Genomic DNA, 11,612 nt, shown 5'->3' on the forward strand with positions numbered 1-11,612 from the left:
ACTTTCTTAGTCATTTTTTAGGATGTGTCCTGAAATTTAACATCAACAATCCTGAACGCAAAACTCTTTGTCCCAAATATATAATACTGTAAAGGTTCTCGTACTAACAAAAAAAAAAGTGTTAACACACACACACACACACACACCTTCTGTTTGTCCAAGATCTTCATGGCGTAGAACTGCTCTGTTCCTTTATGTTTCACCAGCATAACTCTCCCGAAACTGCCAGTGCCCAGTGTCTTCAGTCTGTCAAAGTCATCTAGACAAGTTGTGCTCTAGAGGGGAAAGAAAGGATGGATGGAAGGAATGGATGGATGGAATGGATGGATGGAAGGAAAGGATGGATGGATGGAAGGAAAGGATGGATGGATGGATGGATGAATGAATGGATGGATGGAAGGAAGTAATGGATGGATGGATGGATGGATGGAAGGAAAGGATGGATGGATAGGAGGGAAGGAAAGGATGGATGGGTGGGTGGATGGATGTATGGAAGGAAAGGATGGATGGATGGAAGGAGCGAGGATGGAAGGAAGAAAGAAAGTACAGCTTATGATGGTAACAACCCTGTGAGTCACTTGTCACTCTGTGTGTGTGTTTGTGTTTGTATGTGTGTCACCTGTGGTGGACATTCCCATTTTCTTAGGAAATCTTCTTTGGCTTTGGCTAAGAACTCTTTCACTGCAGAGAGAGAGTGAGAGCATGAGAGAGAGAGAGAAAGAGAGAAATCAGCATACCCATGCTCGTGCTGCTAGTCCTAATGCTAATAAAGCTAAAATGCACACACCACCACCATGCTATAGCTCTAGCTGTAGCGCTAACCCAGTCTGTGTACTGTACAGCTCGTTCTACACAAAAGAGGAGCATGCAAACGCAAAACACACACACAAACTCACACAGTCAGAACTTTAGATGACCCAATGAGAGAAAAGGATGGATTTTAAACGACACACGGTTTGAGTCACGTGGCTTTGTGGCAAATGTTGTGCTTTCGCACTACTGAGGCCAATCAATCAGCACGTTTTCGGTCATTGTGTTCATCTAGTGAAATAATGTTCATACCAAACGTCTCTATAAATCACCGGGGTTTGCAGCAGCATTCAACCAGATGGATGGGATGACCAGGAGACAGACAGGGACAGACAGAGAGAAAGAGAGAGTGAGAAAGAGAGAAAGACACACAGAGAGAAAAGGAGAACGTTTCAGATGAAACAATAACATCATATGCACGAGACATGGATCAGCCGAGCCACAGAGAAGAAGACGTCACTACTGACTTTCAGTTCTGCTACCAGACATCCCATAATACTTACTGAAGAAAATCCCACATCCCATAATACAATGACCAGAGGCTGTGTGCTTCTTCTGTGTGTGCATGTGTATGTACCTACAAATAATTTAGTCTGACTTTTAAACAAGGTTTAAAAAAAGATTTTAAAGTAAACTCGGTTCCTCTATCTGGAGAAGTGAAAACATCTGCAGCACGCCAGAAAGCCTCCTTTAATGGCTCTCAGACAGACAGACAGACACTCAGACAGACAGACAGAGACATTCAGACAGACAGACAGACAGACAAGAGACATTCAGACAGACAGACAGACAGACAGACAGACAAGAGACATTCAGACAGACACTCAGACAGACAGACAGACACTCAGACAGACAGACAGACACTCAGACAGACAGACAGACACTCAGACAGACAGACAGACACTCAGACACACTCAGACAGACAGACACTCAGACACACTCAGACAGACAGACAGACAGACAGACACTCAGACAGACAGGCAGACACTCAGACAGACAGACAGAGACACTCAGACAGACAGAGACACTCAGACAGACAGACAGAGACACTCAGACAGACAGACAGAGACATTCAGACAGACAGACAGAGACATTCAGACAGACACTCAGGCAGACAGACACTCAGGCAGACAGACACTCAGGCAGACAGACACTCAGGCAGACAGACACTCAGGCAGACAGACACTCAGGCAGACAGACACTCAGGCAGACAGACACTCAGGCAGACAGACACTCAGGCAGACAGACACTCAGGCAGACAGACACTCATGCCCCATTTCCACCAAGGCAGTTTGAGTGCTGGTTCGGAGCCTAATTTAGAACCAGTTATTTGTTTTTCGACAGCCAAATAACCAGCTCTGAACCAATAAAAGTGGTTCTTAAGTAGCAAAAAATGTTGCTGGTCCAGACTTAAGAACCGCTTGTGTCAGGGGCTGTTGGCGGGGCTACTGTTAGATAATGTACCTTAAGTATATTAATGTTTAATACACTTTTACTTTACCGCAATATGATCTATTATCAGCACACATGACAGTAGGTAGCTACATGATAGTAGGTAGCTAACTTTTTTCTGTGTTAATGATAAAATAATGTTACATAGTAATTGTATAATAATAATTACAACCTCCGTTTATACAGATTACATGGAGCTGCACGTACACGTTGGATTCGCCACGTTTGTATGCCAATGTAGGTTCACAAAGCCATGAGCATTAACAGTAAATCAACATCCGCCATTGTTGATGTGTTTGTGTTTGCCGCTGCTGCGTTAACGTTGCTGTGTAACGTGACCCATATACAGTGACGTCAGACTCGGCTCTGTGACGGCTCTCTGACCGGTGGAAAGGTAAAACCGGTTCTTAGAAGGTTCACCAGTGGAACCAACTTTGAACCAGCACCAGCACTAGCTCTGAACCAGCACCCGGTTCTTTCTGGTGGAAAAGGAGTATCAGACCGACCGACCCTCAGACCGACCGACCCTCAGACCGACCGACCCTCAGACCGACCGACCCTCAGACCGACCGACCGACACTCAGACCGACAGACCGACCCTCAGAGCGACAGACCGACCCTCAGAGCGACAGACCGACCCTCAGAGCGACAGACCGACCCTCAGAGCGACAGACCGACCCTCAGAGCGACAGACCGACCCTCAGAGCGACAGACCGACCCTCAGACCGACCCTCAGAGCGACAGACCGACCCTCAGACCGACAGACCGACCCTCAGACCGACAGACAGACCGACCCTCAGACAAACAGACCGACCCTCAGACAGACCATCAGACAGACCGATCGACCATGTTATTGGTCTGAAACATGTTGAGAGAAAGGAGGTGAGTGATCTGGTTAGACAGAGTTGTGCATGTTGTGATACTAAACTTTTTGTCAGTTGTATAATAAAATCAAGAGAGACAGACAAGCCGATAACAGCTAAGAAAAGGAGTTCTGGTTTGTTTGGTAACACAGACACGGAGTCAATTAAGACATGGGCTATGTGAGGAGCTTCTGGATTTTACATGAATACAGAACGAATAAGTGTTGTTTCAAACCACGCAGAGGAAAGTCTGGAGCTGAGGTGAACGGCACCGTAACCAGAAACACGTTCTGTTTTCACCATAGCGCCTGCGGGTAATCATATCACCATGCTTATGTATTCATTTTGTTAAAATCTCCTGGACACACCACACTCCTGCTGACTTCCACACCGTCCGATAGATAAACGTCACCCAAAAGCAACTTAAAATACACACCGGCTTTGTTCCTTATATACAGCTGGATTCATTCAGGATGGAATCGCTTTTTCAGAGCGACCGAATCATCCTGGGGTTCAACTGAAACCGGACTCATGTGTGACTGTGGTTTTGTCACGTAAACGAACCGTGATAAAGACAAAAATATAAAGAGACTGATGCTGTGTCCGGCTCAAATTTTCCACCTCCAACTGAACAAAGTGCCCCTTAAGGCAGGAAATCCTCTTCGTCTCTGACTCCAAAGCAAAGTGACATCACATCCACATGGATTTAGTAATCAGTCCCTTCTGGATTTCATGATCTTTGCTGTTGCAGAAATGACAACAAAATGAAAAGATTTTTTCAGAATGACATGTGACCTCATCACAACACACGTTCAACTGCTAGGAGTTTAAAAGAAGAATCATGTGCGGAAAATTTTGCCAATTTTAGTAGTTTCCCTGCAAACACACACACACAAAACTGTAGGTAATTCTGAAGGCTCTGATTAACGAGCTCATCTGTTTTTCTCTGTAGTGCATGACAGCACAGATTAGTGGAAACAGAGAAGCACTTGACTGCTGCACTGTATTTGTTCTGTAAATGTCGTCAATCATCCAGCTCCTCTTACTATATAGTGTGTGTGTGTGTTTCTCAGCGTGAGCAGCTTGTGAAATCGTCTAAGGTCGTGCAGAAGTGTGCGATTTGAACTGAAACACCTCAGAGCTCTCACTTCCCTGAGACAAAGTGAAGTTATCTTGCTGCACTTAAACCTAAATCATGTTTACGCGGCTCCGAGTCGGCACTATCTCGCAGCGCAGTGTATATTCGCTATCAGCGCCGTGCTCAAACCAACACGAGCCTGGGGCTGCTTACGTCAAGCCTTTCAAAGCTCGTAATTACCCTTATCCTCTGACGAAGGTCTGATGACAAGCTGCTCGAGTCAATGACAAACGTGAGTGTGTGTGTGGAGCAGCTTCATGGTGCTGAGATTAAAATGCTCCAGGGGAACAGTGAGAGTCTATACAGAGACAACAACAAACCCCAGAGCTGAGTTGTGAGTTTTATGAATGGACATTAGTCATTTCTTCACCATATACGGGCAGAGCTGAGCCATGCTCCAGTGTTTACAGAACAGGACAACCATCTGAGCTTGTGTGTGTGTGTTTCTGTAAATGGACCATTTATTAATCTGAGAAGCTCTTCTGAGACCGCTGGGTCATTTTCCACAGAGCTCTGCATACCAACAACAGACAGAAATAACAAAGACATGACACTAAATGTTAACCATTTCTTACTATTGCAGAAACTGAGACAGTAAAAAAAGATCATGAGTGATTGAATGCTTCTCGGGGAAAAAATGGTTTAATCAAAAATAAGTCATTTTTAGGATTCACTGAAACGCACAATGCAATAGAATCTCAATAAGAGCAGATCGACTGCAACGTGGCATGGCGGAGAAACCACGGCGCTCTACTCCGATTGGTCGGGAGGTGTGGGTTTGTAATTAAAGTTTGGAAAATTGTGTGGTAACGGTGACCTCGCATCACGTCGGGCCTCGTCAAGCCAACCAGTTAATCCTATTAATGTGGATCATTGCAATTTTTTGACCTTCAATTAAGAAATAAAAAAAAAAACAATCCTCCAGAACTCAAAGTTCTCCGAGTTCAGGTGACATGAATTCAACACGGCTGCTCACATTTGCTTAACATCGAACAACATACAGACATGTTCACCTGTTAGATAAGACGCTGATCACGCAACAATCACAAGAAGGTAAACATACGTCACCTTCATTACATTTAGTTTCCATGACTAACTTGGAGGTATCTGTGGTAGCTGGGAGAAAGTCACATGCAGCTTTATTCCTCACTTAAGCAGCAGCAGCAGCTCAACTTATTAGCGTTAGTGAAAGAATCGTGATCATTTTACTCGCCACACCAGAAACTTGATACTGAGATGCGAGTTTCTATGGATCTATGGACAGCCGGCTCGAAGAGAAGATGTCGGTATCGGTGTAATAATCCCAGTATCGGCTGACGTTTACGTGTCTGATAGCGGAAAGAGGAGCAAATGTGTTTGGTGCGTGTTTATACGCTGTACAAATACTCTATCATTTTGTAACCGATTTGCTAAAGTCCTTTTGGAGATTAGTCTAAAAAAAATCCATTATACAACCTACATGTGTATTATGTTATTTTTAGGGTCATGAAGACTTTACTCTACAAATAGAATCGCATCAAAACGGCTAATGGTAACGGTGTCGTTTTGTCGTTGTAAAGATTAGGCTCATATGTCAGAAAGACAGTATTAGGTCTGGATTCCTTAGGATCTTTTATTGAGCAAGAACGGTCCAAGTTGATACAATAACAGACCGGCGTGCTCACTGAAATAGTCTAACGGAATCCCTCTTCGAGTCAACCAGACAAAACAGATAACTCCTGACGTGTTTCTAATGTTTTGTGCCGTACGTTATGTCGGACGTTCGGGTTCGTCGGCGTGACGTCTGAGGTTGAGACCTGGGTGTGTTTGACATCTGAATGATTCCTGCTCTCAGAATCTACATCATCCTGTACAGTGTCTAGAAAATTTACTGACACAAGGCGCAAAAACACACAAACAAAACTTCCAAACCAAAATATTTTAAACCTTTAATTTATACACACGTCTTTACATATTTATGGAAATGTTCTACATATTATCCAGGCCATTTATTCACGTAAGTAATTAATTCATAGTAAGTAATAGTAAAAATAAATAAACAACTATTGCACCTTTAAGTGAAAACACCACATGTTCAATGTGCATACAAACAAACTGTACTAAAAAGGCCTTCTTCATAAAAAAAAAATAAATAAATAAAAAATAAAAAACAAAATAAAAGTCTATTTACAAGGAAAGAAATGTGCGTTTTATGTTTGCTGTATGATTTATCGTTTAAAATAAATATCCACACATAAATATACACATTAAATGATACAGGCTTGTTCAATGTATCGATACATGGTGCGTTCAAATTCCTCTACGGCTCTAAATTTACAGTTACACGGTGTTGTCTCCTATTCATGAACACACACAAAACTGCAACAAAGTCGTCGGAAAATTTGCTATCATTAACAAAAAAAAAGGGGCTACTGTTTTCGGAATAAACGATAAAATCTAAAACAACTACATAAACTGTAAACTTGGGATAGTGTAACTTTTGTTTTGTTGTCACACGGCCAAGTTAACGGTTTTCTTATCTTTAGCTCAACTAGCGATGACACTTTTAACCTGCTAACACACCACAACACGACTTTCTGGATATCTTGACGGATGTTTTCTGCTTAATCCCGAGCACAAACCCACTTTAGCCGACGTAAATCTTTATCATCATCATCATTATTATTATTTTTATAACAAGTGCTGAGTTTGCAATATCCGATTCAACCTAAAATAGCACGGTATCCTGAACGCACCTTTTCGGGCCTACAGCAGCCGAAAAGCCTTAGCGTAGCCGGTAGTTATTTACTATTTCCTTTAAAAAAAACAAAAAAACAATTGCAATAAAACATTTTAAACGTTTCATCCACCAGGATACGTGTCAATTTTATTCCCCTAGTGCTCTTTTATTTGTAATAACGTTAACATTTCATTCTTATCATGATTTCCAACTAGCATGCTAACTGCATTAGCCAGCTAGTTTACACAAATGGGTCGGTTTAAGTAAAAGTTAACCCATCTAACCGTTACCTTTGTCTAACTAAGAGTTTAACCAAGTTGTCCTGTTGGTTTGGTTAACTTTAGACATTGCTACCAAATATAACAAGCTAAAAAGCTAACGAGCTAACAAGCTACAACAACAAACAAGACGAATGTACGGTGCGGTGCAGAAACACACAGATCAATAAAGGTGTGCGTTTACTCGTTTAAAGCCAGTTAAATAAATCTCTGTGTTTATTACAATAATAAATAAATAGACATTATGAAGTTAATGGACGTTACCGCTCTCCAACTCGTTGCCTTTCTTAGCGGCCGCGGCGTTTCCCATCGTCAACAATGTACACTTCAGTCTGTCTTTAACGCTGCGAAAACGCAAATTAAACTTCTCTTGATGATGATAAAACTCTAGTAAAAACGCACTACGATATAATTACCCCCCAAGTGATGTATTACCCCCTGTTATTACCCCGTTGTCACTGATTTACAGTGAGCTCTAATCTTCCCTTCACTACACAGTAGTAGGAACAGGGTTGCCAGATGTGCGATATAAACCCGTGACTTCAAAATAAAATCTAGCCAAAGCTTTACAACAGAATAAATACATTTGTAGAATTTCAGCACATTTCAGCTTTCAGCACATAAACCATATATCCGAATGTATATGGACACGCGATCATACGTGGTTCTTCCATAAATTGCTGTCACATAATTTGAAGCTTAGAAATGTATAGAATGTCTTTACAGTTTCTCTAGCCTAGAAATTAGAGGCCCAGGCCTGTTTTAACAGTTTCCCTATGCACAGATTGAAGATATAGTGTGTTAAGGCTTGAGCTGATGAACTCGAGTGTCCTGCACAGAGCCTCAACACCTCAACACCTCTGATTATTATTAGAATAAACTTGCACCCCAGACCTCCATAAGTAACATCAATGCCTGATCTTACGAGAGCTGTTGTGGCTAAATAAACACAAAGCCCCACAGAATATATTCAATTCAATTTAATTCAATTTATTTGTATAGCGCTTTAAACAATTTCCCATTGTCTCAAAGCAGCTTTACAGAAGCATGGAAACAGAAGAGCGAGAAAAAGCAATAAACATATAATAATAATAATAATAATAATAATAATAATAATAATAAGAAGAAGAAGAAGAAGAAGAAGAAGAAGAAGAGAAATAATAAAAATAAAAATAAATAAGTGAATATATACAATTAAACATATAATAATAATAATAATAATAATAATAATAATAAGAAGAAGAAGAAGAAGAAGAAGAAGAAGAGAAATAATAAAAATAAAAATAAATAAGTGAATATATACAATTAAAGTATAAAATGCCTTTAAAAAAGATTAACTTAAAAGTAAAAATACTATATATCTATCACTATCCCTAATGAGCAAGGAACAACTCCCTGAGATGATATGAGGAAGAAACCTTGAGAGGAACCAGGCTCAGAAGGGAACCCCATCCTCATTTGATAAAGACCAGATACAGATGACTGACACAAATCTAGAGGAAAGCCTTCTTACATAGGGTTTAGTCTGAATATAACATATAAAATTCAATTTGTAAAAGTACACTCTTAGACAGGTACAGCTTTAGCAAATTTTTATTTTATTTTATTATTTATTATTTTTTTTTTACTTTGCAGTACATATCCTGGTCTTGGAGATCCCATGAAAACCCTGCTACATCTGAGTGATTTCTGTGCTCTAAAACACTGTCTTCAACTTAGACAGGATTGCTGATCAGTTGAATGATGTCTAGCAGAGTTAGTAGAGAAAACAGTAGGTTTTTAGTGTACATGACACAAGGACGTACTCAAGGTTGAGGACCAGGGTTTAGAACCTATTCTGTATGGGAATAATCTCTAGACATGGCTGGGTGTCAAGTCAAGTCAAGTCAAGTCAAGAAACTTTTATCGTCATTTCAGCCATATATAGCTGTTGCAGTACACAGTGAAATGAGACAACGTTTCTCCAGGAACATGGTGCTACATAAAAGCAAAGACAGAGCTAAGGACTTAGTAAGTTAGTCACAGATACATAAAGTGCATCTGTGCATCCTGGTGCAAACAGTGCAGGGCAGGACAAAAATACAGTGCAGGACAAAAGACAGTGCAAACCACAATACAAAACAATACACAAAACACAATAACTGACCAGTGTAAATATTGTATGTTCCATCAATATTGCGTGTTCAGAAATACTGGAATGAACACAATATTATAGCAGCAGTTGCATGAGGTAATGTAAAGTATTGTACAAAACAGTAATTAACTGAAATGTGAGACAAAGTGCAAAATTTGTGTGCTCATATTTTCACGTAGGTTGTTCAATCAAAGCCATGGTGTGTGGTCTCGATGCACTTCTGATTCTGAACTCAAGAGTAATTGCATTTAGAAAGTTATTTAAGTGATTTATTGCTAGATTTTAGCCTCACATCTGATATCATGATCCTCTGCCAAAGTAGAGATTAAAATAAGAATGTAATGATAATTTAGGTATCTGTGATATATTTAGCATTTTTATACTCCGTTGTAGATTTAATCTAATCTAATCTTTAAAGTGTTTTACAATTTTATAACCAAACGTGTGCACACAAAACAACCTTCAGAAGTAAAATGGACGTGAAATCTATGGATCTGGCAACTGGATCTGTAGTAGGCGGATTTGCGCCTCAGCGACATATTTTCTTTCCGCGCTCGTATTTTTTTCCCCACAAATCCCGCCTGCTACACTTTGATTGGCCGAAAATATCACGTACTGTTCACATTGTCCAATCAGATGGTTGCTCTCAATGAGGACCATTTAATTGAAATAAAACCTTTCCTCACCGCATTAAAGGATGTTCACACACTGCACACTACGTAGGGCACTATGTTCACTATGTAGTTACAGTGAAGAAATTGCAGTAGAAGTTTAGGACACTTAGGGCATTTAGGGCACTTAGGGAATTTGGTGACATTAAGGGCACTTAGGGCATTTGGGGCGCTTAGGGGAATTGGGGAATTTTGGGCATTTAGGGCACTTGGGGCATTTAGGGCACTTAGGGCATTTAGGGCACTTAGGACATTTAGAGCACTTAGGGCATTTATTGTACTTAGGGCATTTGGGGAGGTGGCACGGTGGCTTAGTGGTTAGCACGTTCGCCTCACACCTTGGGGGTTCGATTCCCGCCTCCGCCTTGTGTGTGTGGAGTTTGCATGTTCTCCCCGTGCCTCGGGGGTTTCCTCCGGGTACTCCGGTTTCCTCCCCCGGTCCAAAGACATGCATGGTAGGTTGATTGGCATCTCTGGAAAATTGTCCGTAGTGTGTGATTGTGTGAGTGAATGAGAGTGTGTGTGCCCTGCGATGTGTTGGCACTCCGTCCAGGGTGTATCCTGCCTTGATGCCCGATGACGCCTGAGATAGGCACAGGCGTAGTTCAGAACTACCCGAGGTAGTTCAGATAAGCGGTAGAAGATGAATGAGGGCATTTGGGGCATTTAGGCAATTGGGGCATTTAGGGCACTTAGGGCACTTAGGGCATTTAGAGCACTTGGGGCATTTAGATCACTTAGGGCATGTAGGGCATTTAGGATTCAAATAGCACACCCTTCACATGAGGAAGAGCTTTAATTTGGGCTTTCAAACACTGGGCACCAGGGATGAGAACACCAGTCCATCACAGGACACCATGTACACACATTCACACATATGTGCAATTTAACTTAACCAGTCCATCTGCATGCTTGTTTTTGGACAGCAGGAGGAAACCCACATGAACATGGGTAGCCTATCCAAAGAGACTCCAGACACAAGGTGGAGGACACCGTGGATCACACACCACCAATCACACCTGATGCTTTTGGATTGAGCGAGGCAACCCCTGAATCACTACAAGAATATAAGAACTCTATGCACACAGGGCTAAAGGCTGGAATTGAACCATCAACCTTCAAATGTGCTCAACACTACATGCCATTAAAAGAGGGAATATAAAAACCAAGGTAGTAGTTGCCGTAGTCCTGGTTTTGGTCACACGGTGCACCTTAAGTGCAAATTATGTGTTGATTTAAATCTATCTTGTACATCACTGATATGTTTTTTTGTCAGGAGACATTGCTTAAGCTTTATGGAAGGCGTTGCTGCTACAACAACAGTAAGGAACAGAAACTAACATTTCTCAGTGAGGAACAGGGTAGAATAGATCAGGAGTCCTTCAGGAATCGGTACAATTGATCAGAGGTGCTTCAAGAGTGGACACATTTCCTTCCAGAGTGGGTAGGTTTAGTCAAACGGCCCTAAAGTGTGGTTTGGGATTAGTCAGAAATCTTTTGGGAATGGATGAGAGTGGTACTAGCCACACTTTTAGTCAAAAGCACTG

The 11,612-nt window shown here is 41.4% G+C and overlaps 1 protein-coding gene across 1 annotated transcript in view; it reads right to left on the minus strand.

The window, feature by feature from the left end:
• The window catches only part of prkacbb (protein kinase, cAMP-dependent, catalytic, beta b), a 14,248-nt gene extending 6,468 nt beyond the window's left edge, over nucleotides 1-7,780 (minus strand). The window contains exons 1-3 of the mRNA XM_060875062.1: nucleotides 7,525-7,780; nucleotides 620-681; nucleotides 147-275 (exon numbers count right to left, since the gene is read on the minus strand). Of these exons, the coding sequence (XP_060731045.1) occupies nucleotides 147-275; nucleotides 620-681; nucleotides 7,525-7,570 (237 nt within the window). The 5' untranslated portion in view covers nucleotides 7,571-7,780. The remainder of the gene's footprint in view (nucleotides 1-146; nucleotides 276-619; nucleotides 682-7,524) is intronic.
• Between the last annotated feature and the right edge of the window lie 3,832 nt (nucleotides 7,781-11,612).

Source organism: Tachysurus vachellii, chromosome 7, assembly GCF_030014155.1.
Source record: "Tachysurus vachellii isolate PV-2020 chromosome 7, HZAU_Pvac_v1, whole genome shotgun sequence".
In the NCBI taxonomy this organism is placed as follows: Eukaryota; Metazoa; Chordata; class Actinopteri; order Siluriformes; family Bagridae; genus Tachysurus; species Tachysurus vachellii.